This window comes from Musca domestica, unplaced genomic scaffold, assembly GCF_030504385.1.
Source record: "Musca domestica strain aabys unplaced genomic scaffold, Musca_domestica.polishedcontigs.V.1.1 363, whole genome shotgun sequence".
In the NCBI taxonomy this organism is placed as follows: domain Eukaryota; kingdom Metazoa; phylum Arthropoda; class Insecta; order Diptera; family Muscidae; genus Musca; species Musca domestica.
Window position 1 is genome coordinate 157817 of NW_026712319.1, and position 20192 is coordinate 178008.

At 29.9% G+C, this 20192-nt stretch overlaps 2 protein-coding genes across 4 annotated transcripts in view; one reads left to right on the forward strand and one right to left on the reverse strand.

The window, feature by feature from the left end:
- LOC101888019 (neuroguidin) overlaps positions 1-20192 on the forward strand; it is a 224175-nt gene that overhangs the window by 112230 nt on the left and 91753 nt on the right. The gene's annotated exons all lie outside the window — the stretch shown is intronic.
- On the reverse strand, positions 15284-19833 carry LOC101887514 (phospholipase B1, membrane-associated). 2 transcript variants are annotated; one of them, XM_005186303.4, is made up of 2 exons: positions 19618-19833; positions 15284-16728 (listed from the first exon to the last, which is right to left on the reverse strand). In XM_005186303.4, exon 2 carries the CDS (start codon positions 16722-16724, stop codon positions 15399-15401), a length of 1326 nt encoding a protein of 441 aa, XP_005186360.1. In that variant the 5' UTR covers positions 16725-16728; positions 19618-19833; the 3' UTR covers positions 15284-15398. The 2 variants fall into 2 exon arrangements, with proteins under 2 accessions (XP_005186360.1, XP_019893309.1); XM_020037750.2 differs by having other exon boundaries at positions 19677-19826.

A 20192-nucleotide genomic window follows, 5' to 3' on the forward strand; every position in this document is an offset into this window, starting at 1 on the left:
ATGCATTCAAAACCAGAAATCAAATAAAAATTCGCATTAACGAACGATTAGCCGGTTTTATTTGGCAATGTAAGCGGCCAAGTTTTAACAACTTGAAACAACTTTTTTTTTGGACAAATGGACCACTTGCAGCAGTGTCAAAGAGGCACAGCAACATAGATACACAGACACACACAAACGCAAGCGTTTAGCTCTAATTTTTTCCCATTGTTGAGCCAGCCAATCCAGAGACAGGCATGAGCATTTACAGGTGAGATGTCTTTATCGTTTATTTCTTTAGTTCAGTTGGCGTTTTTATTTCCAGCTGGCTTTGAAATCATCGCATTTTGATGTTGATATTTTTTTTGTGGTCTGGTCCGAACTTTTTTTGCTCGGCACCGCTTTTGCGCATTATGTTATAATTATGATGTTGCAATTTATTTCGCAAAATGAATGTTTTAAAATCTCTTAAAAATTAAATTTCGGAAACGATGGCGAGAAAATAATAAAAAAAAAGTCCGGCATCATTACACACACACACACACTCACACATGGTCATTCGCATTGCAACAAAGGGCTTCGGCAAACTGCCGGCACAAATATTTGCTAATCTCAAAACTCAAGTATTGAATACAACTAGAAACAAACCATTGGTTTGTCTGTCAGCCAAAATCGCCAGATAAACGGACCACCAGGCGAGATGGTGGTGGTGATGGAGGGGTGAAAAACATTACCAACAAATTGAATTTACGACTTTTTTTACACCATTGTTTGTTAATGATTTGTGTGAACAGTAAATGTTGAATATTGTTAAATATTATTTTTTTTTTAATTTTTCAACAAGATTATAAACCGTTGAGATTGTAAATCAAATTAAAGAGACGGGAAAGAATTGTAAAAAAAAAATAATTGTAAATAAATTCCATAAAATTGGAAGAAAAAAAAAAACACTTGGCAAGGTCATGGTTTGACATTTAAAAATTTTTTTTTATGAAAAAAAAAAAAAAAACAATTTTCATTTTTTTAATATTTTTTCAAGGGCCAACTATAAACGTGGATTTTTTAAAAATATTTTTCAAGGGCCATTGTTAAACGTGAATTTTTTAAAAATATTTTTTTAAGGGCTTTTAACAAACGTGGATTTTTTAAAAATATTTTTTCAAGGGCCAACAATAAACGTGGATTTTTTAAAAATATTTTACCAAGACCTATCTATAAACGTGGATTTTTTAAAAATATTTTTTCAAGGGTCCAACTATAACCTTGGATTTTTTAAAATTATTTTTTCAAGGCCTATCAATAAACGTGGATTTTTTTAAAATATTTTTTCAAGGCCTACCAATAAACGTGGATTTTTTAAAATTATTTTTTCAAGGCCTACCAATAAACGTGGATTTTTTTTAAAATATTTTTTCAAGGCGTACCAATAAACGTGGATTTTTTAAAAATATTTTTTCAAGGCGTACCAATAAACGTGGATTTTTTAAAAATATTTTTTCAAGACCCATTTATAAACATGGATTTTTTAAAAATATTTTTTTAAGGGCCAACTATAAACGTGGATTTTTTAAAAATATTTTTTCAAGACCCATTTATAAACGTGGATTTTTTAAAAATAGTTTTCCAAGACCCATTTATAAACATGGATTTTTTAAAAATATTTTTTCAAGGGCCAACTATAAACGTGGATTTTTTAAAAATATTTTTTCAAGGGCTATTAATAAACTTGGATTTTTAAAAAAATATTTTTTCAAGGCCTACCAATAAACGTGGATTTTTTAAATGATATCTCAAATCATCCCAGGAAATTTTTAAAATATCAGTTCATCTATTTTCTCTTATTAATTCCTAATATCAATAGAAGGGAAAATTTCCATTGTTTTTATTTCGACTTAACGCTCATTTGAATTTACGCCAATGAGTTCTTTGTTTGAATTGCATTGCCGGGCATTGTTTGCCTTGCCATGTAAATAATAAATATTTTCCCATGTAAATATTAAGTGAGACATAGAACAATATTAGCTGTGATGTTATTCGCTATGCAAATAAATTTGATGTGGGCTCACCACATCGAAACATGTGAAAAAATTGATTTTGGGAAAAATACAAAATTTCATTTTTTATCCCCGAGTGTTAATATTTAAAAGAAATCCAAGTTTGTTAATAGCCCTTGAAAAATATTTAAAAAAATCCAAGTTTGTCAATAGCCCTTGAAAAATATTTTAAAAAATCCAAGTTTGTTAATAGCCCTTGAAAAATATTTAAAAAAAATCCAAGTTTGTTAATAGCCCTTGAAAAATATTTTTAAAAAATCCACGTTTGTTAATAGCCCTTGAAAAAATATTTTTAAAAAATCCACGTTTGTTAAAAGCCCTTGAAAAAATATTTTTAAAAAAACCACGTTTATTGGTAAGCCTCAAAAAATATTTTTAAAAAATCCACGTTTATTGGTAAGCCTCGGAATAATCAACCTTTATATTTGGCTCTTGAAAAAATATTTATAAAAAATCCACGTTTAGTGGTAAGCCTTGAAAAAATATTTATAAAAAATTCACGTTTATTGGTAGGCCTTGAAGAAATATTTTTAAAAATCCACTTTTATTGGTAGGCCTTGAAAAAATATTTTTAAAAAATCCACGTTTATAGTAGGCCCTTGAAAAAATATTTTTAAAAAATCCACGTTTATTGGTAGGCTTTGGAAAATATTTTTAAAAAATCCACGTTTATTGGTAGGCTTTGGAAAATATTTTTAAAAAATCCACGTTTATTGGTAGGCTTTGGAAAATATTTTTAAAAAATCCACGTTTATTGGTAGGCTTTGGAAAATATTTTTAAAAAATCCACGTTTATTGGTAGGCTTTGGAAAATATTTTTAAAAAATCCACGTTTATTGGTAGGCTTTGGAAAATATTTTTAAAAAATCCACGTTTATTGGTAGGCTTTGGAAAATATTTTTAAAAAATCCACGTTTATTGGTAGGCTTTGGAAAATATTTTTAAAAAATCCACGTTTATTGGTAGGCTTTGGAAAATATTTTTAAAAAATCCACGTTTATTGGTAGGCTTTGAAGAAATATTTTTTAAAAAATCCACGTTTATTGGTAGGCCTTGAAAAAATATTTTTTAAAAAATCCACGTTTATTGGTAGGCCTTGAAAAAATATTTTAAAAAAATCCACGTTTATAGTTGGACCTTGAAAAAATATTTTTAAAAAAACCACCTTTGAAAAAAATTAGAAAAAATATTTTTATAAAATTCTCTTTTATAGTTGGCTTTTAAAATATAATTTAAAAATCCATTTTTTAATTATTCAATGAATTTTAATTAATTAAATTTATTTTTTTTATTTTCAGGTATGTCGAATTTGTTTGCCCTGCGTTCAACCTCTTCTTCATTGGTAAGCCTCTGAATTGTTTAAGAAAGAAAAAAATAGCCCACAGTGCATTTAGCAGCTAATCAATATTTGCCGCTGCCTCAGCCGTTGACCGACTCGCCTCGACCGAACGAACGACCGACCGACCAACCAAACGACCTTGATGTGCATAAAATTTGGTCTTTTTTACATGGCTTCATTCATTCAATCGCTCGAATGTCGTTTTCAAACAGATTGTGAGTGCGTGGTGCGAGCGTGCATCCACTAAAAAGATGGTCGGTGGCTGGTTGGCTGGCCGGTTGATAGGATGGTCATTCAAGCGTCTGTTTTAAAATGACTCCCTCTCTTCCACCTCGCCCCCAAACCAATCTGCAGCGAATTGTTTTTATTTTTTTTCGGTCATATTGGTCTTGTTTGAATTTGTTTTAGTTGTTGTTGTCCGATAAACGGTTTTGTAATATTGCATAATACTGATCACCATTAAATATTGAACTGACAAGACCAAGACCTGTTGGCGGGGTGCTAAAGCTTTTGCAAACCTATTTTGATAACTTCTTCAAGAAGTCCAGCAAGTCATTGATTCTCAGGGGAAGTTTTCATTGTGGGCACGTGCATCATGTTTTGATTTCTGACCTGCCGCCACAGCCGAAGTTTTTTATTGTTGTAAATTTGTAGCGGGAATGGTGGTGAATATCAACTAGGAAATTCTGGAAATATTACAAAACACTGGCTAGAAGACTGGTTAGCCCTTTACAGTTTTTGGCCAAATTTGGAATTTCCCGTTGAAAATAGTTTTCGATTTTATTTTTTTTTTGGGCTGTAATGTAATGCAGAGAATATTAAAAAAAGCGATTGGATTTTTGGGTGGTATTGGGTGCCACGATGATTATGTAATACAGAATTATTTTGTTTACGTTATTTGATATTGCGATAGGCTTCTTTAATTAAATCTTAGGAAAAAATTAAAATTCAAAGAAGGTCTCAATCGAAAAAAAGTTCCGCTGGAATAAATTTATCCACACCTGTGGATAATAAATTATCCACCAACGTGGATAATATATTTATCCACAAGTGTGGATCCACATAAGTGGATAATTTATTTATCCACAGAAGTGGATAATTTATTTATCCACAGATGTGGATAATTTTTTTTATCCAGAAAAGTGGATAATTTATTTATCCACAAATGTGGATATTTTATTTATCCACAAATGTGGATAATTTTTTTATCCACAAATGTGGATAATTTTTTATCCACAAACGTGGAAAATTTATTTATCCACAAGTGTGGATAATTTTTATATCCACTGAAGTGGATAAAAATTATCCACAAAAATGGATAATTTTTTTACCCGCAAAGGTGGATAATTTTTTATCCACACACGTGGATAATTTATTTATTCGCACACGTGGATAATTTATTTATTCACAAACGTGGATAATATTATTTATCCACAAAAGTGGATAATTTATTATCCACAAACGTGGATAATTTTTTATCCACAGTTGTAGATAATTTATTTATCCATTAGTTCGGATATTTTTTTTATCCACAAACGTGCATAATTTATTTATCCACAAAAATTGGATAATTTTTTTTATCCACAAAAGTGGATAATTAAAATTATCCATAAATGCGGATAATTTATTTATCCACAAAAGTGGATAAATTATTTATCCACAAAAGTGGGTAATTTTTTATCCAAAAATTTAGATAAATTATTTATTCACAAAAACGTGGATAATTTTTTACCCCCAAATTTGGATAATTTATTTATCCACGAATGTGGATAATTTTTTTTATCCGCAAAAGTGGATAATTTATTTATCCACAAATGCGGATAATTTATTTATCCACAAGTGTGGACAATTTATTTATCTACAAATGTGGATAATATATTTATCCACAAACGTGGATAATTTTAATACCCACTGAAGTAGATAATTTATTTATCCAGTTTATTTATCCAAAAACGTGGATAATACATTTATCCACACATGTGGATAAAAATTTTTCCACATTTATTTATCCACAAAAGTGGATAATTTTTTATCCACATGTGTGGATAAATGTATTATCCACGTTTGTGGATAAATAAATTATCCACTTGTGTGGATAAAAAATTATCCATACCTGTGGATAAATTATCTACACTTGTGGATAAATAAATTTTCGACGTTTGTGGATAAAATATTTTATCCACAAATGCGGTCTGTCTTGGCTGCTGCGCACGATAACTCTCGTACGGAGAATTCGATTTGGTCCAAACTTGGTACATCGGAATATTATTATCAAACTTAGATCGAGTTCGGAGATGGGCACTATCGGTCCACTCCTTCTGCTACCTCCCACACAAAATGTCATAATTTTCAAAGAAAATAATTTATTGCACAGAAAGGGAAATGATAATCGGATTTTGCTCCAACTTTGCAAATCCTAATATTTGCATCAGTGCTAGGACAGGTGCGAAAATGGACAATATCGGTGAACTCCATTAAGTACCTCCCCCACAAAGGGTCAAAATTTTGAATAATTATAACTCTTATAAAATGTGATGTAAGTGTCCGATTGTCTTCAAATTGCACACTTTATAATATTTTTATTAACCCAAGGTCTGGTGTGGAGATGGAATATATCGGGCCACTCCTTTTGGTACGTCCCCCACAAAGGGTTCAAAATTTTGAATAACCAAAATGATCATAAAATCCGTAATAAGCATCCGGCCCTCTTCATATTTCACACATCACAATATTTTTACTAGCATAAGGTCTGGTGTAAAAATGGGATACATCGGATCGTTCCATCTGGTACCTCCCCCACAAAGGGTCAAAATATTGAATCTTCGTGAAGCTCATAAAACGAGAAACGAGAAATAATAGGATGGGCTGAGGGGGTATACATCTGCCGCAAAACCGATTGAGATTCTATTACCTTGTTATTCCGTAATTTAGCCGTGGAATATCTCATATTTCACTTCAGCCAAAGCTTCAGTTTATCAACAAGGCTAAAGCTCTTGTTGATATCTGAAATTGAACTTAAAAGCTTCTCTTTGATCATTTCACAGACCAAACAATCAGTTGAGAGAGAGAGAGAGAGCGAGAGAGTGGGAGAGACACATAAAAGCTTTGGTGAAAGAGAACCGTATGCGAATGTTGCCGTAGCCAGTTGTTGTTTGACTAGCTGCAACATGTATGGCAACATGTTGCGTTTGAAGCAGATATGTCCACATAACAATGTTGGGTTTCTGAAGTTACTCTATTGTTATGAGGCTGAGGGTGTGAAAAATTCGTAGATTTTTCCAATATTTTCAAGATTTTGCATTTAAGGTCTGGGTAGAGTTCCCAAAAGTTTTGATGAGTTGTTGGAAGTTATTCCATTCAGACGGATCTTTTCACATCTAATAAATGGTTCAAACTTCCTTTTTTGAGAATATTGTCTGCCCTCTTCCACTGTTCTCCTTTATGAGTCTTCAATTTTATTTTATTTCCATTCAAACCAAAAGCAAGGAAAATCCTTCGAGAGTCTGGAAAACTGGGTCAAACTATTTGAGAATTTAATAAAAATATGGAAGAACAAAAAAAAGTATTTCCAAAGTTTTCAATGTCTCTGCCTGTCTGTCTGGCTACAGGAATTACACTTTTCCTACTTCGAGAGCTTCCACATATTTTTCAACTTGTGTTTGTTTTTCTTGCCACATGTAGACAAATGTGGTTTTTGACCTTAGTCTGAAGGGGGGTTATGTGGTTGGATTGGGACAACCTACATCTTGGCTCCCATTCTTGTTGGGCAGAATAAATTGTTGCTTTTGCAACTTTTTATTTTATAAGGCAAAAAAAGGAGACCGGCAACAGAAGAGTGCTCGAGGGCCATGGTAGTAGCATCAGACACCACTACCCTCACACAGACACTTGAGACAGAAACTACTATCTGTGGCCACAGTCAAGGACAATTGCATCCGAGACTCGACGATGGAGTTTGGAGACAAGACCACAAGGGCTATTAACAAACGTGGATTTTTTAAAAATATTTTTTCAAGGCCTACCAATAAACGTGGATTTTTTAAAAATATTTTTTCAAGGCCTACCAATAAACGAGGACTTTTTAAAAATATTTTTTCAAGGTCTACCAATAAACATGGATTTTTTAAAAATATTTTTCAAGGTCTACCAATAAACGTGGATTTTTTTAAAATATTTTTTCAAGGCCTACCAATAAACGTGGATTTTTTAAAAATATTTTTCAAGGTCTACCAATAAACGTGGATTTTTTAAAAATATTTTTCAAGGGCCACCTACAAACGTGGATTTTTTAAAAATATTTTTTCAAGGGCCACCTACAAACGTGGATTTTTTAAAAATATTTTTTCAAGGGCCACCTACAAACGTGGATTTTTTAAAAATATTTTTTCAAGGGCCACCTACAAACGTGGATTTTTTAAAAATATTTTTTCAAGGCCTACCAATAAACGTGGATTTTTTAAAAATATTTGTTCAAGGGCCACCTACAAACGTGGATTTTTTAAAAATATTTTTTTCAATGGCCACCTACAAACGTAGATTTTTTAAAAATATTTTTTCAAGGGCCACCTACAAACGTGGATTTTTTAAAAATATTTTTTCAAGGGCCACCTACAAACGTGGATTTTTTAAAAATATTTTTTCAAGGGCCACCTACAAACGTGGATTTTTTAAAAATATTTTTTCAAGGCCTACCAATAAACGTGGATTTTTTAAAAATATTTTTTCAAGGCCCTGCTATAAACGTGGATTTTTTAAAAATATTTTTTCAAGGCCTACCAATAAAAGTGGACTTTTTAAAAATATTTTTTCAAGGCCCTGCTATAAACGTGGATTTTTTAAAAATATTTTTTCAAGGCCCTGCTATAAACGTGGATTTTTTAAAAATATTTTTTTTAAAGGCCTACCAATAAACGTGGATTTTTTCAAATATTTTTTCAAGGCCTACCAATAAACGTGGATTTTTTAAAAATATTTTTCAAGGTCTACCAATAAACGTGGATTTTTTAAAAATATTTTTTCAAGGTCTACCAATAAACATGGATTTTTTAAAAATATTTTTCAAGGTCCTCCAATAAACGTGGATTTTTTTAAAATATTTTTTCAAGGCCTACCAATAAACGTGGATTTTTTAAAAATATTTTTCAAGGTCTACCAATAAACGTGGATTTTTTTAAAATATTTTTCAAGGTCTACCAATAAACGTGGATTTTTTTAAAATATTTTTTCAAGGCCTACCAATAAACGTGGATTTTTTAAAAATATTTTTTCAAGGGCCACCTACAAACGTGGATTTTTTAAAAATATTTTTTCAAGGGCCACCTACAAACGTGGATTTTTTAAAAATATTTTTTCAAGGCCTACCAATAAACGTGGATTTTTTAAAAATATTTTTTCAAGGGCCATTAACAGACGTGGATTTTTTAAAAATATTTTTTCAAGCCCCATTTATGAACGTGGATTTTTTAAAAATATTTTTTCAAGCCCCATTTATGAACGTGGATTTTTTAAAAATATTTTTTCAAGCCCCATTTATGAACGTGGATTTTTTAAAAATATTTTTTCAAGCCCCATTTATGAACGTGGATTTTTTAAAAATATTTTTTCAAGCCCCATTTATGAACGTGGATTTTTTAAAAATATTTTTTCAAGCCCCATTTATGAACGTGGATTTTTTAAAAATATTTTTTCAAGCCCCATTTATGAACGTGGATTTTTTAAAATATTTTTTCAAGGCCCATTTATGAACGTGGATTTTTTAAAAATATTTTTTCAAGGCCCATTTATGAACGTGGATTTTTTAAAAATATTTTTTCAAGGCCCATTTATGAACGTGGATTTTTTAAAAATATTTTTTCAAGGCCCATTTATGAACGTGGATTTTTTAAAAATATTTTTTCAAGGCCCATTTATGAACGTGGATTTTTTAAAAATATTTTTTCAAGGCCCATTTATGAACGTGGATTTTTTAAAAATATTTTTTCAAGGCCCATTTATGAACGTGGATTTTTTAAAAATATTTTTTCAAGGCCCATTTATGAACGTGGATTTTTTAAAAATATTTTTTCAAGGCCCATTTATGAACGTGGATTTTTTAAAAATATTTTTTCAAGGCCCATTTATGAACGTGGATTTTTTAAAAATATTTTTTCAAGGCCCATTTATGAACGTGGATTTTTTAAAAATATTTTTTCAAGGCCCATTTATGAACGTGGATTTTTAAAAATATTTTTTCAAGGCCCATTTATGAACGTGGATTTTTTAAAAATATTTTTTCAAGGCCCATTTATGAACGTGGATTTTTTAAAAATATTTTTTCAAGGCCCATTTATGAACGTGGATTTTTTAAAAATATTTTTTCAAGGCCCATTTATGAACGTGGATTTTTAAAAATATTTTTTCAAGGCCCATTTATGAACGTGGATTTTTTAAAAATATTTTTTCAAGGCCTACCAATAAACGTGGATTTTTTAAAAATATTTTTTCAAGGTCTACCAATAAACGTGGATTTTTTAAAAATATTTTTTCAAGGCCTACCAATAAACGTGGATTTTTTTAAAAATATTTTTTCAAGGCCTACCAATAAACGTGGATTTTTTAAAAATATTTTTTCAAGGCCTACCAATAAACGTGGATTTTTTAAAAATATTTTTTCAAGGCCTACCAATAAACGTGGATTTTTTAAAAATATTTTTTCAAGGCCTACCAATAAACGTGGATTTTTTAAAAATATTTTTTCAAGGCCTACCAATAAACGTGGATTTTTTAAAAATATTTTTTCAAGCCCTACCAATAAACGTGGATTTTTTAAAAATACTTTTCAAGGCCCATTTATGAACGTGGATTTTTTAAAAATATTTTTTCAAGGTCTACCAATAAACGTGGATTTTTTAAAAATATTTTTTCAAGGCCTACCAATAAACGTGGATTTTTTAAAAATATTTTTTCAAGGCCTACCTATAAACGTGGATTTTTTAAAAATATTTTTTCAAGGCCTACCAATAAACGTGGATTTTTTAAAAATATTTTTTCAAGGCCTACCAATAAACGTGGATTTTTTAAAAATATTTTTTCAAGGCCTACCAATAAACGTGGATTTTTTAAAAATATTTTTTCAAGGCCTACCAATAAACGTGGATTTTTTAAAAATATTTTTTCAAGGCCTACCAATAAACGTGGATTTTTTAAAAATATTTTTTCAAGGCCTACCAATAAACGTGGATTTTTTAAAAATATTTTTTCAAGGCCTACCAATAAACGTGGATTTTTTAAAAATATTTTTTCAAGGCCTACCAATAAACGTGGATTTTTTAAAAATATTTTTTCAAGGCCTACCAATAAACGTGGATTTTTTAAAAATATTTTTTCAAGGCCCATTTATGAACGTGGATTTTTTAAAAATATTTTTTCAAGGTCTACCAATAAACGTGGATTTTTTTAAAAATATTTTTTCAAGGCCTACCAATAAACGTGGATTTTTTAAAAATATTTTTTCAAGGCCTACCAATAAACGTGGATTTTTTAAAAATATTTTTTCAAGGCCTACCAATAAACGTGGATTTTTTAAAAATATTTTTTCAAGGCCTACCAATAAACGTGGATTTTTTAAAAATATTTTTTCAAGGGCCACCTACAAACGTGGATTTTTTAAAAATACTTTTTCAAGGCCTACCAATAAACGTGGTTTTTTTTAAAAATATTTTTTCAAGGCCTACCAATAAACGTGGATTTTTTAAAAATATTTTTTCAAGGGCCACCTACAAACGTGGATTTTTTAAAAATACTTTTTCAAGGCCTACCAATAAACGTGGTTTTTTTTAAAAATATTTTTTTAAGGCCTACCAATAAACGTGGATTTTTTAAAAATATTTTTTCAAGGCTTAGCAATAAACGTGGATTTTTTAAAAATATTTTTTCAAGGCCTACCAATAAACGTGGATTTTTTAAAAATATTTTTTCAAGGCCTACCAATAAACGTGGATTTTTTAAAAATATTTTTTCAAGGCCTACCAATAAACGTGGATTTTTTAAAAATATTTTTTCAAGGCCTACCAATAAACGTGGATTTTTTAAAAATATTTTTTCAAGGGCCACCTACAAACGTGGATTTTTTAAAAATACTTTTTCAAGGCCTACCAATAAACGTGGCTTTTTTTAAAAATATTTTTTCAAGGGCCATTAACAGACGTGGATTTTTTAAAAATATTTTTTCAAGCCCCATTTATGAACGTGGATTTTTTAAAAATATTTTTTCAAGGCCCATTTATGAACGTGGATTTTTTAAAAATATTTTTTCAAGGCCCATTTATGAACGTGGATTTTTTAAAAATATTTTTTCAAGGCCCATTTATGAACGTGGATTTTTTAAAAATATTTTTTCAAGGCCCATTTATGAACGTGGATTTTTTAAAAATATTTTTTCAAGGCCCATTTATGAACGTGGATTTTTTAAAAATATTTTTTCAAGGCCCATTTATGAACGTGGATTTTTTAAAAATATTTTTTCAAGGCCCATTTATGAACGTGGATTTTTTAAAAATATTTTTTCAAGGCCTACCAATAAACGTGGATTTTTTAAAAATATTTTTTCAAGGCCTACCAATAAACGTGGATTTTTTAAAAATATTTTTTCAAGGCCTACCAATAAACGTGGATTTTTTAAAAATATTTTTTCAAGGGCCACCTACAAACGTGGATTTTTTAAAAATATTTTTTCAAGGGCCACCTACAAACGTGGATTTTTTAAAAATATTTTTTCAAGGGCCACCTACAAACGTGGATTTTTAAAAATATTTTTTCAAGGGCCACCTACAAACGTGGATTTTTTAAAAATATTTTTTCAAGGGCCACCTACAAACGTGGATTTTTTAAAAATATTTTTTCAAGGGCCACCTACAAACGTGGATTTTTTAAAAATATTTTTGCAAGGGCCACCTACAAACGTGGATTTTTTAAAAATATTTTTGCAAGGGCCACCTACAAACGTGGATTTTTTAAAAATATTTTTTCAAGGGCCACCTACAAACGTGGATTTTTTAAAAATATTTTTTCAAGGGCCACCTACAAACGTGGATTTTTTAAAAATATTTTTTCAAGGGCCACCTACAAACGTGGATTTTTTAAAAATATTTTTTCAAGGGCCACCTACAAACGTGGATTTTTTAAAAATATTTTTTCAAGGGCCACCTACAAACGTGGATTTTTTAAAAATATTTTTTCAAGGGCCACCTACAAACGTGGATTTTTTAAAAATATTTTTTCAAGGGCCACCTACAAACGTGGATTTTTTAAAAATATTTTTTCAAGGGCCACCTACAAACGTGGATTTTTTAAAAATATTTTTTCAAGGGCCACCTACAAACGTGGATTTTTAAAAATATTTTTTCAAGGGCCACCTACAAACGTGGATTTTTTAAAATATTTTTTCAAGGGCCACCTACAAACGTGGATTTTTTAAAAATATTTTTTCAAGGGCCACCTACAAACGTGGATTTTTTAAAAATATTTTTTCAAGGCCTACCAATAAACGTGGATTTTTTAAAAATATTTTTTCAAGGGCTATTAACAAACGTGGATTTTTTAAAAATATTTTTTCAAGGGCTATTAACAAACGTGGATTTTTTAAAAACATTTTTTCAAGGGCCACCTACAAACGTGGATTTTTGAAAAATATTTTTTCAAGGGCTATTAACAAACGTGGATTTTTTAAAAACATTTTTTCAAGGGCCACCTACAAACGTGGATTTTTGAAAAATATTTTTTCAAGGGCTATTAACAAACGTGGATTTTTTAAAAATATTTTTTCAAGGGCTATTAGCAAACGTGGATTTTTTAAAAATATTTTTTCAAGGCCTACCAATAAACGTGGATTTTTTTAAAAATATTTTTTCAAGGCCTACCAATAAACGTGGATTTTTTAAAAATATTTTTTCAAGGCCTACCAATAAACGTGGATTTTTTAAAAATATTTTTTCAAGGCCTACCAATAAACGTGGATTTTTTAAAAATATTTTTTCAAGGCCTACCAATAAACGTGGATTTTTTAAAAATATTTTTTCAAGGGCCACCTACAAACGTGGATTTTTTAAAAATACTTTTTCAAGGCCTACCAATAAACGTGGCTTTTTTTAAAAATATTTTTTTAAGGCCTACCAATAAACGTGGATTTTTTAAAAATATTTTTTCAAGGCTTAGCAATAAACGTGGATTTTTTAAAAATATTTTTTCAAGGCGTACCAATAAACGTGGATTTTTTAAAAATATTTTTTCAAGGCCTACCAATAAACGTGGATTTTTTAAAAATATTTTTTCAAGGCCTACCAATAAACGTGGATTTTTTAAAAATATTTTTTCAAGGGCCACCTACAAACGTGGATTTTTTAAAAATACTTTTTCAAGGCCTACCAATAAACGTGGCTTTTTTTAAAAATATTTTTTCAAGGGCCATTAACAGACGTGGATTTTTTAAAAATATTTTTTCAAGCCCCATTTATGAACGTGGATTTTTTAAAAATATTTTTTCAAGGCCCATTTATGAACGTGGATTTTTTAAAAATATTTTTTCAAGGCCCATTTATGAACGTGGATTTTTTAAAAATATTTTTTCAAGGCCCATTTATGAACGTGGATTTTTTAAAAATATTTTTTCAAGGCCCATTTATGAACGTGGATTTTTTAAAAATATTTTTTCAAGGCCCATTTATGAACGTGGATTTTTTAAAAATATTTTTTCAAGGCCCATTTATGAACGTGGATTTTTTAAAAATATTTTTTCAAGGCCCATTTATGAACGTGGATTTTTTAAAAATATTTTTTCAAGGCCTACCAATAAACGTGGATTTTTTAAAAATATTTTTTCAAGGCCTACCAATAAACGTGGATTTTTTAAAAATATTTTTTCAAGGCCTACCAATAAACGTGGATTTTTTAAAAATATTTTTTCAAGGGCCACCTACAAACGTGGATTTTTTAAAAATATTTTTTCAAGGGCCACCTACAAACGTGGATTTTTTAAAAATATTTTTTCAAGGGCCACCTACAAACGTGGATTTTTAAAAATATTTTTTCAAGGGCCACCTACAAACGTGGATTTTTTAAAAATATTTTTTCAAGGGCCACCTACAAACGTGGATTTTTTAAAAATATTTTTTCAAGGGCCACCTACAAACGTGGATTTTTTAAAAATATTTTTGCAAGGGCCACCTACAAACGTGGATTTTTTAAAAATATTTTTTCAAGGGCCACCTACAAACGTGGATTTTTTAAAAATATTTTTTCAAGGGCCACCTACAAACGTGGATTTTTTAAAAATATTTTTTCAAGGGCCACCTACAAACGTGGATTTTTTAAAAATATTTTTTCAAGGGCCACCTACAAACGTGGATTTTTTAAAAATATTTTTTCAAGGGCCACCTACAAACGTGGATTTTTTAAAAATATTTTTTCAAGGGCCACCTACAAACGTGGATTTTTTAAAAATATTTTTTCAAGGCCTACCAATAAACGTGGATTTTTTTTAAAAATGTTTTTTCAAGGGCCACCAATAAACGTGGATTTTTTAAAAATATTTTTTCAAGGGCGACCTACAAACGTGGATTTTTTAAAAATATTTTTCAAGGCCTAACTATAAACGGTGATTTTTTAAAAATATTTTTTCAAGGGCCACCTACAAACGTGGATTTTTTAAAAATATTTTTTCAAGGGCCACCAACAAACGTGGATTTTTGAAAAATATTTTTTCAAGGGCTATTAACAAACGTGGATTTTTTAAAAATATTTTTTCAAGGGCTATTAGCAAACGTGGATTTTTTAAAAATATTTTTTCAAGGGCTATTTACAAACGTGGATTTTTTTAAAAATATTTTTTCAAGGCCTAGATTTAAATGTGCATTAAAAAAATTGGAGGACTTTCAAATGATTTTAAAAATATAATTTTATTGAGTTTTTAGAAATAATAAGAAAAGTTGACTAGCTTAGGATCTGCATATATATCTAAAATTAATTATAACCTTACTTAGTACCCCATCGCCTCATATACTCTTCCCACTATTCCCTCTCGTTGCCAAATACGGCCTTTCTTCCGTGGGACATTCAAATACCTCAAAGGCCTTGGGATGGAAGGTGTCATCCTTTTCTCCCACTGGCTGTAGCATATTATTCCACAGCATATTGGCCACCGCAGCTTGGCCCAGTTGGCTGAAATGGAAACAATCTGGACCAAAATATCCATAATTCGTTTTTCCATTCGCATGCTTCGGGGCAAACCAGTGTTTCATCAGCGGCTGATAGACCACAGCAAAATCGTCGGTTTGAAATTCCGGTAAATTGGCAACCTCCTCATCGATTTCTTGTATCCTTCGCACAGCCTTGGCCACCTGCTGCAGCTGTCGGGGATTATTCTTCCTTCGTGCTACACAGTGACAGGCAAAAATGTGGGTTGCCTCACAAACTCGGGGTAGGTCATTGATTTCGGCCACAATATCCGGTATGTTGGGGGTGGACATTAGATTGACAAGTAATCGTGGAATATTGGCCTTCAAAATCTCCAATGTCTTGTAGAGGCTACGCCTATGCAGATCCAAGAACTCCTCCAACTGCTTATAGTAGCACATGTCAAAGCAAACATCATTGCCTCCAATGAACAGGGTTATGACCTTCCAATGCCTGGCCATATCCACCTGGGGATCTCTTTCCAGGCGTCTTATCAAAACCCTGGCCTGATAAGGCATATCCAGTGTCAGGGCACTACCCTCGCCCACATTAAAGCGCGAGGCCCTGTCACGAGACACCACATTACCAATGGCATAGCCATAGAGTTTGGGATTGAAGACCTTGAAAATATTTGGCAAAGTCAAATAGGTACGCCAATCTCTCAAACCTCCTCCCGTCGAGACCACTCCACGATATTCGGCCACAACATCGATGAGGCTTTGCGACATGATGGCCGTCCCTGCCGTCAAAGAATCACCCATGGCCGCAATGATGTCTATATCACCAGGGCGTAAACGATGCACCGAATCGGGTACCTCCGGCGAGCGGGTTCCATTTAGAGAACAGGGAAACGGTTGTGATTTTGGAATTTGCTTCTGCACTTTACCTCTCTGACGATTCATTTCCAAATTGGCCTTTTCATTGCGATTTACCAGACTCCCTCGGAAAACGCTGTAAATGTCACGAAAATTCTCGAAATTTGTATAGATCGGCAAATGACTGCCGGGCGTTTTGACTGGCGTAAAGGGTTCGCGGCGTATGCCGGAGATTCTCAATAGCTCATCGATGGCCTGTTGTTGGCCGGTGACTCGAAGTAAAAAGTGGCTGAGGACAAGGGTGCAACTTAGCGACAATAATTTGGACATTTTTCTGGAAAAAATGAAAATTGAAAAATAATTTTGAAAATAAAGAAAATTAAAAAAAAAAAATTAATCGATTAATAAAAAAATTAAATTTTTAAAATTTTTTGATGGTTTTTTTTAACAATTTTTAATTTTTTTTTTTTAATTTTTTGATGGATTTTTGAAAATATTTCGAATCGATCAATGGCAAAATTTTTCTGATTTTTTTTTTTTATATACGCAGGAGTTCTCTTCATATTTTTTTAATATCAGGAATTAATGTTTCAAAAATATTTTTTTAACTATTAAAAACTATTTTTAATTTTAATTAAAAAAAAGTTTTTTTTTGAAGATTTTTCCAAATTTTTAAGATTATTTAAGATACCCTCCATAGAATAGTGGAGGGCATAAAAAATTGCTTTTAAATATGTCAATAAATGTTTAGAGCACCTCGAAATACTGATTGCTTTAGTGTTGACTTTTTAAGTTTTAAAAAATATTTATTTGGATTTAAAAAAAAAATATTTTTTATGAAATTTTGTCAAAGTGAATTTTTTTAAAATAACGTGGATTTTTTAAAAAATAATTTTTAACAAGATTTTTGAACGTGGATTTGTTTTTAAATATTTTTAATGAAATTTTTTGAATGTGAATTTTTTATAAAATTTTTCGAACATGGATTTTTTTTATAAAATTTTGTGAATGTGGATTTAAAAAAAATATTTTTAATAAAATTTATCGAACGTGCATTTTTTAAAAAAATATTTTTAATAAAGTTTATCGTACGTATATTTTAGTTTATCGTAATATATTTTTAAAAAAAAAATATTTTTTATAAAATTTATCAAACGTGGAATTTTTTAAAAAAATATTTTTAATAAAATTTTTCGAACGTGGATTTTTTTAAAAAAAGTATTTTTTATAAAATTTTTCGAACGTGGATTTTTTGAAAAAAAAATATTTTAAATAAAATATTTCAAACGTGGATTTTTTTTTTTAAAAATATTTTTTATAAAACTTTTCGAACATGGATTTAAAAAAAATATATTTTTAATAATATTTTTCGAACGTGTTTTTTTTTAATATTTTTAATGACATTTTGTGAACGTGGATTTTTTAAATATTTTTAATGACATTTTGTGAACGTGGATTTTTTAAAAAATAATTTTTAATAAAATTTTTTAACATGGATTTTTTTAAATATTTTTAATACATTTTTCGAACGTGGATTTTAAAAAAAATATTTTTAATGAAATTTTGTGAATGTGGATTTTTAAAGAAATGTTTTTTTTTTTTTAAATATTTTCCAACGTAAATTTTATTAAAAAATAATTTATATGAAATCTTGTGAATGTGGATTTTTTACAAAAAAAAAAAAAAAAAAAAAAAAAATAAATAAATATTTTCGAGTGTGGATTTAAAAAATATATTTTTAATGAAATTTTGTGAATGTGGATTTATAAAAAAACTTTTTATAAAATTTTTTGAACGTGGATTTTTTTTTTTGAAACAAATATTTTTTATGAAATTTTTCCAAAGTGGATTTTTAACTTCGTAATGGCAGAACCCCGCCTATTGCAGATAATTGTCTATGTGGTTCTATGGTACCTCCCCATAATCGATATTTTGACAATTTAGGCCACATTTTCCAATGAAATTGTTTTAAGTTATTTTCATAGAGTTCTTAAAGAATTCTATCTTCTTTGGTAGATTTATTTTGAATTTTGTTTTCATTGATTTTTTTACCCTACACCACAAAGAGGCGAGGGTATTATGTCTTTGTGCATTTGTGTGTAACATGGAGAAGGAAGCGAGATGGATCCATAATAACTTTTTGAGGATCTTCATAAAATCACTAGTCTAAAAACGCCGAAAAGTGAATATTTAAGGAGTTATGGCCATTTAAAATATTCAATAATTCAACCTCAAAAAGGAATCACAAATAATAGTTAAAAACGCCGAAAAGTCAATATTTAAGGAGTTATGGCCACTGTAGTCGATTTATTCATGTCAGTCCGTCCGTCCGTTACAAAATGAGGTTCCTCGCTTCATTTGCAGCGCCCAATGGCCACCAAAAATCTCCGGATACCAATCCGTTGAGTCTGGAGTATTTTAGAAAGCAAGGTTAGCCCGAAAAATTACTAAAGTGTCGATCATCTCAAGCAAGCGCTTCGCCGGGAATGGGCCAAAATTCCGCAGAGCAACATTCGGGCAGCGTGTGACGGTTTCATTGGCCCTAATTGGTGCCAAATGTGACCAATTCGAACAAAGCTAAACTTATTCTAAAATTTGATTCTATTTCCGACATTTTTTGCTTTCATTCAATAAAATTAAAAAAAAAATGAAAAAATTATGGCGATTGACTTTGTTGCAGTTATTTATCTAATTGTTTTATTTTTATTTATTTTTAAATTTTTTTTTTTTTATTTATTTTATTTTTTTTTTTAATTTTTTTTTTGGAAAATAACTTTTGAATTTTCAGTGTGATTTTCTTATCGCGGATTTTTTTTTATTATTTTTTAGATCAACAACCATTGGAAAAAAATATTATTTCTGGAGCTATAAACTTGAATTTTTTTAGGAAGCCAATCCCTGGATTTTTTTAATTTTTTTTTTTTAAATCTCGATGATTTTTAAAACGTTTTTGATCCATTTTTTTTTTCATCTCCCATAATATCAAGTCGGATATTTTTTTTTTTAAATATTTCCAAAATATTTTTGCACGACCACCCTTACTTTATTCTTAAACAGGATTCTTTAAAATATAAATATATTTTTCGTGGATTCAACTTGGATTTTTTTTAGGGTGGCCAACTCTGGATAATTTTAAAGATTTTTTTTTAATATTTTTGATGATTTTTTTAAACAATTTAATTGATTTTTAATTTTTTCCCATTATTTCTTAAATTTGCATTACCTCTTTCCCCTCCTTCTCTACAAATTCCAAAGTCCAACAAATTTTTTTCAATTTTTCACCTTTGATCAACACAATTAAATAATTGAATAATGGCTTCACGGTTATTTATTTTGTTGTTAATTTTTTTTATAGGATCTCAGTAGTTTCTTCCGTTGAGATGCAATTCTCGAGAATATCAATACCGACTGATTGGATGGGTTGATCAATTAGAACTAAACCATGATTATCCACATAGTTTGCTTAGAATGTCTCCATCTGACACCCCTCCCTCCCCCTCCCCACGCCCTCTCCTTAACATTTGCGATCGGAAACAAGTTTTTATTTTAATTGTTGTTATAGGTTCTAATGACAAAGATAATTTAAATGAAAATATGCTAAAGAAATGATATTCTTAATTCCGGTTCGCCCGTCAGTCATATGGCGTAATCCGCAACATTCAAATATGCAAAAAATCCAAATAGAATAATTTAGATTGTTTTTTTTTTTTAATTTATTTAATTATTGCGCTGAGCATAATTCTATCCCAGCTGAAAGAAACTGTCGCACACACAGTTTCGAAGATGATGATTATGCGA

Coding starts and splice junctions, on each gene's coding strand:
- LOC101887514 (XM_005186303.4), bottom strand. CDS start 16,724: ATGTCCAAATTATTGTCGCTAAGTTGCACCCTTGTCCTCAGCCACTTT.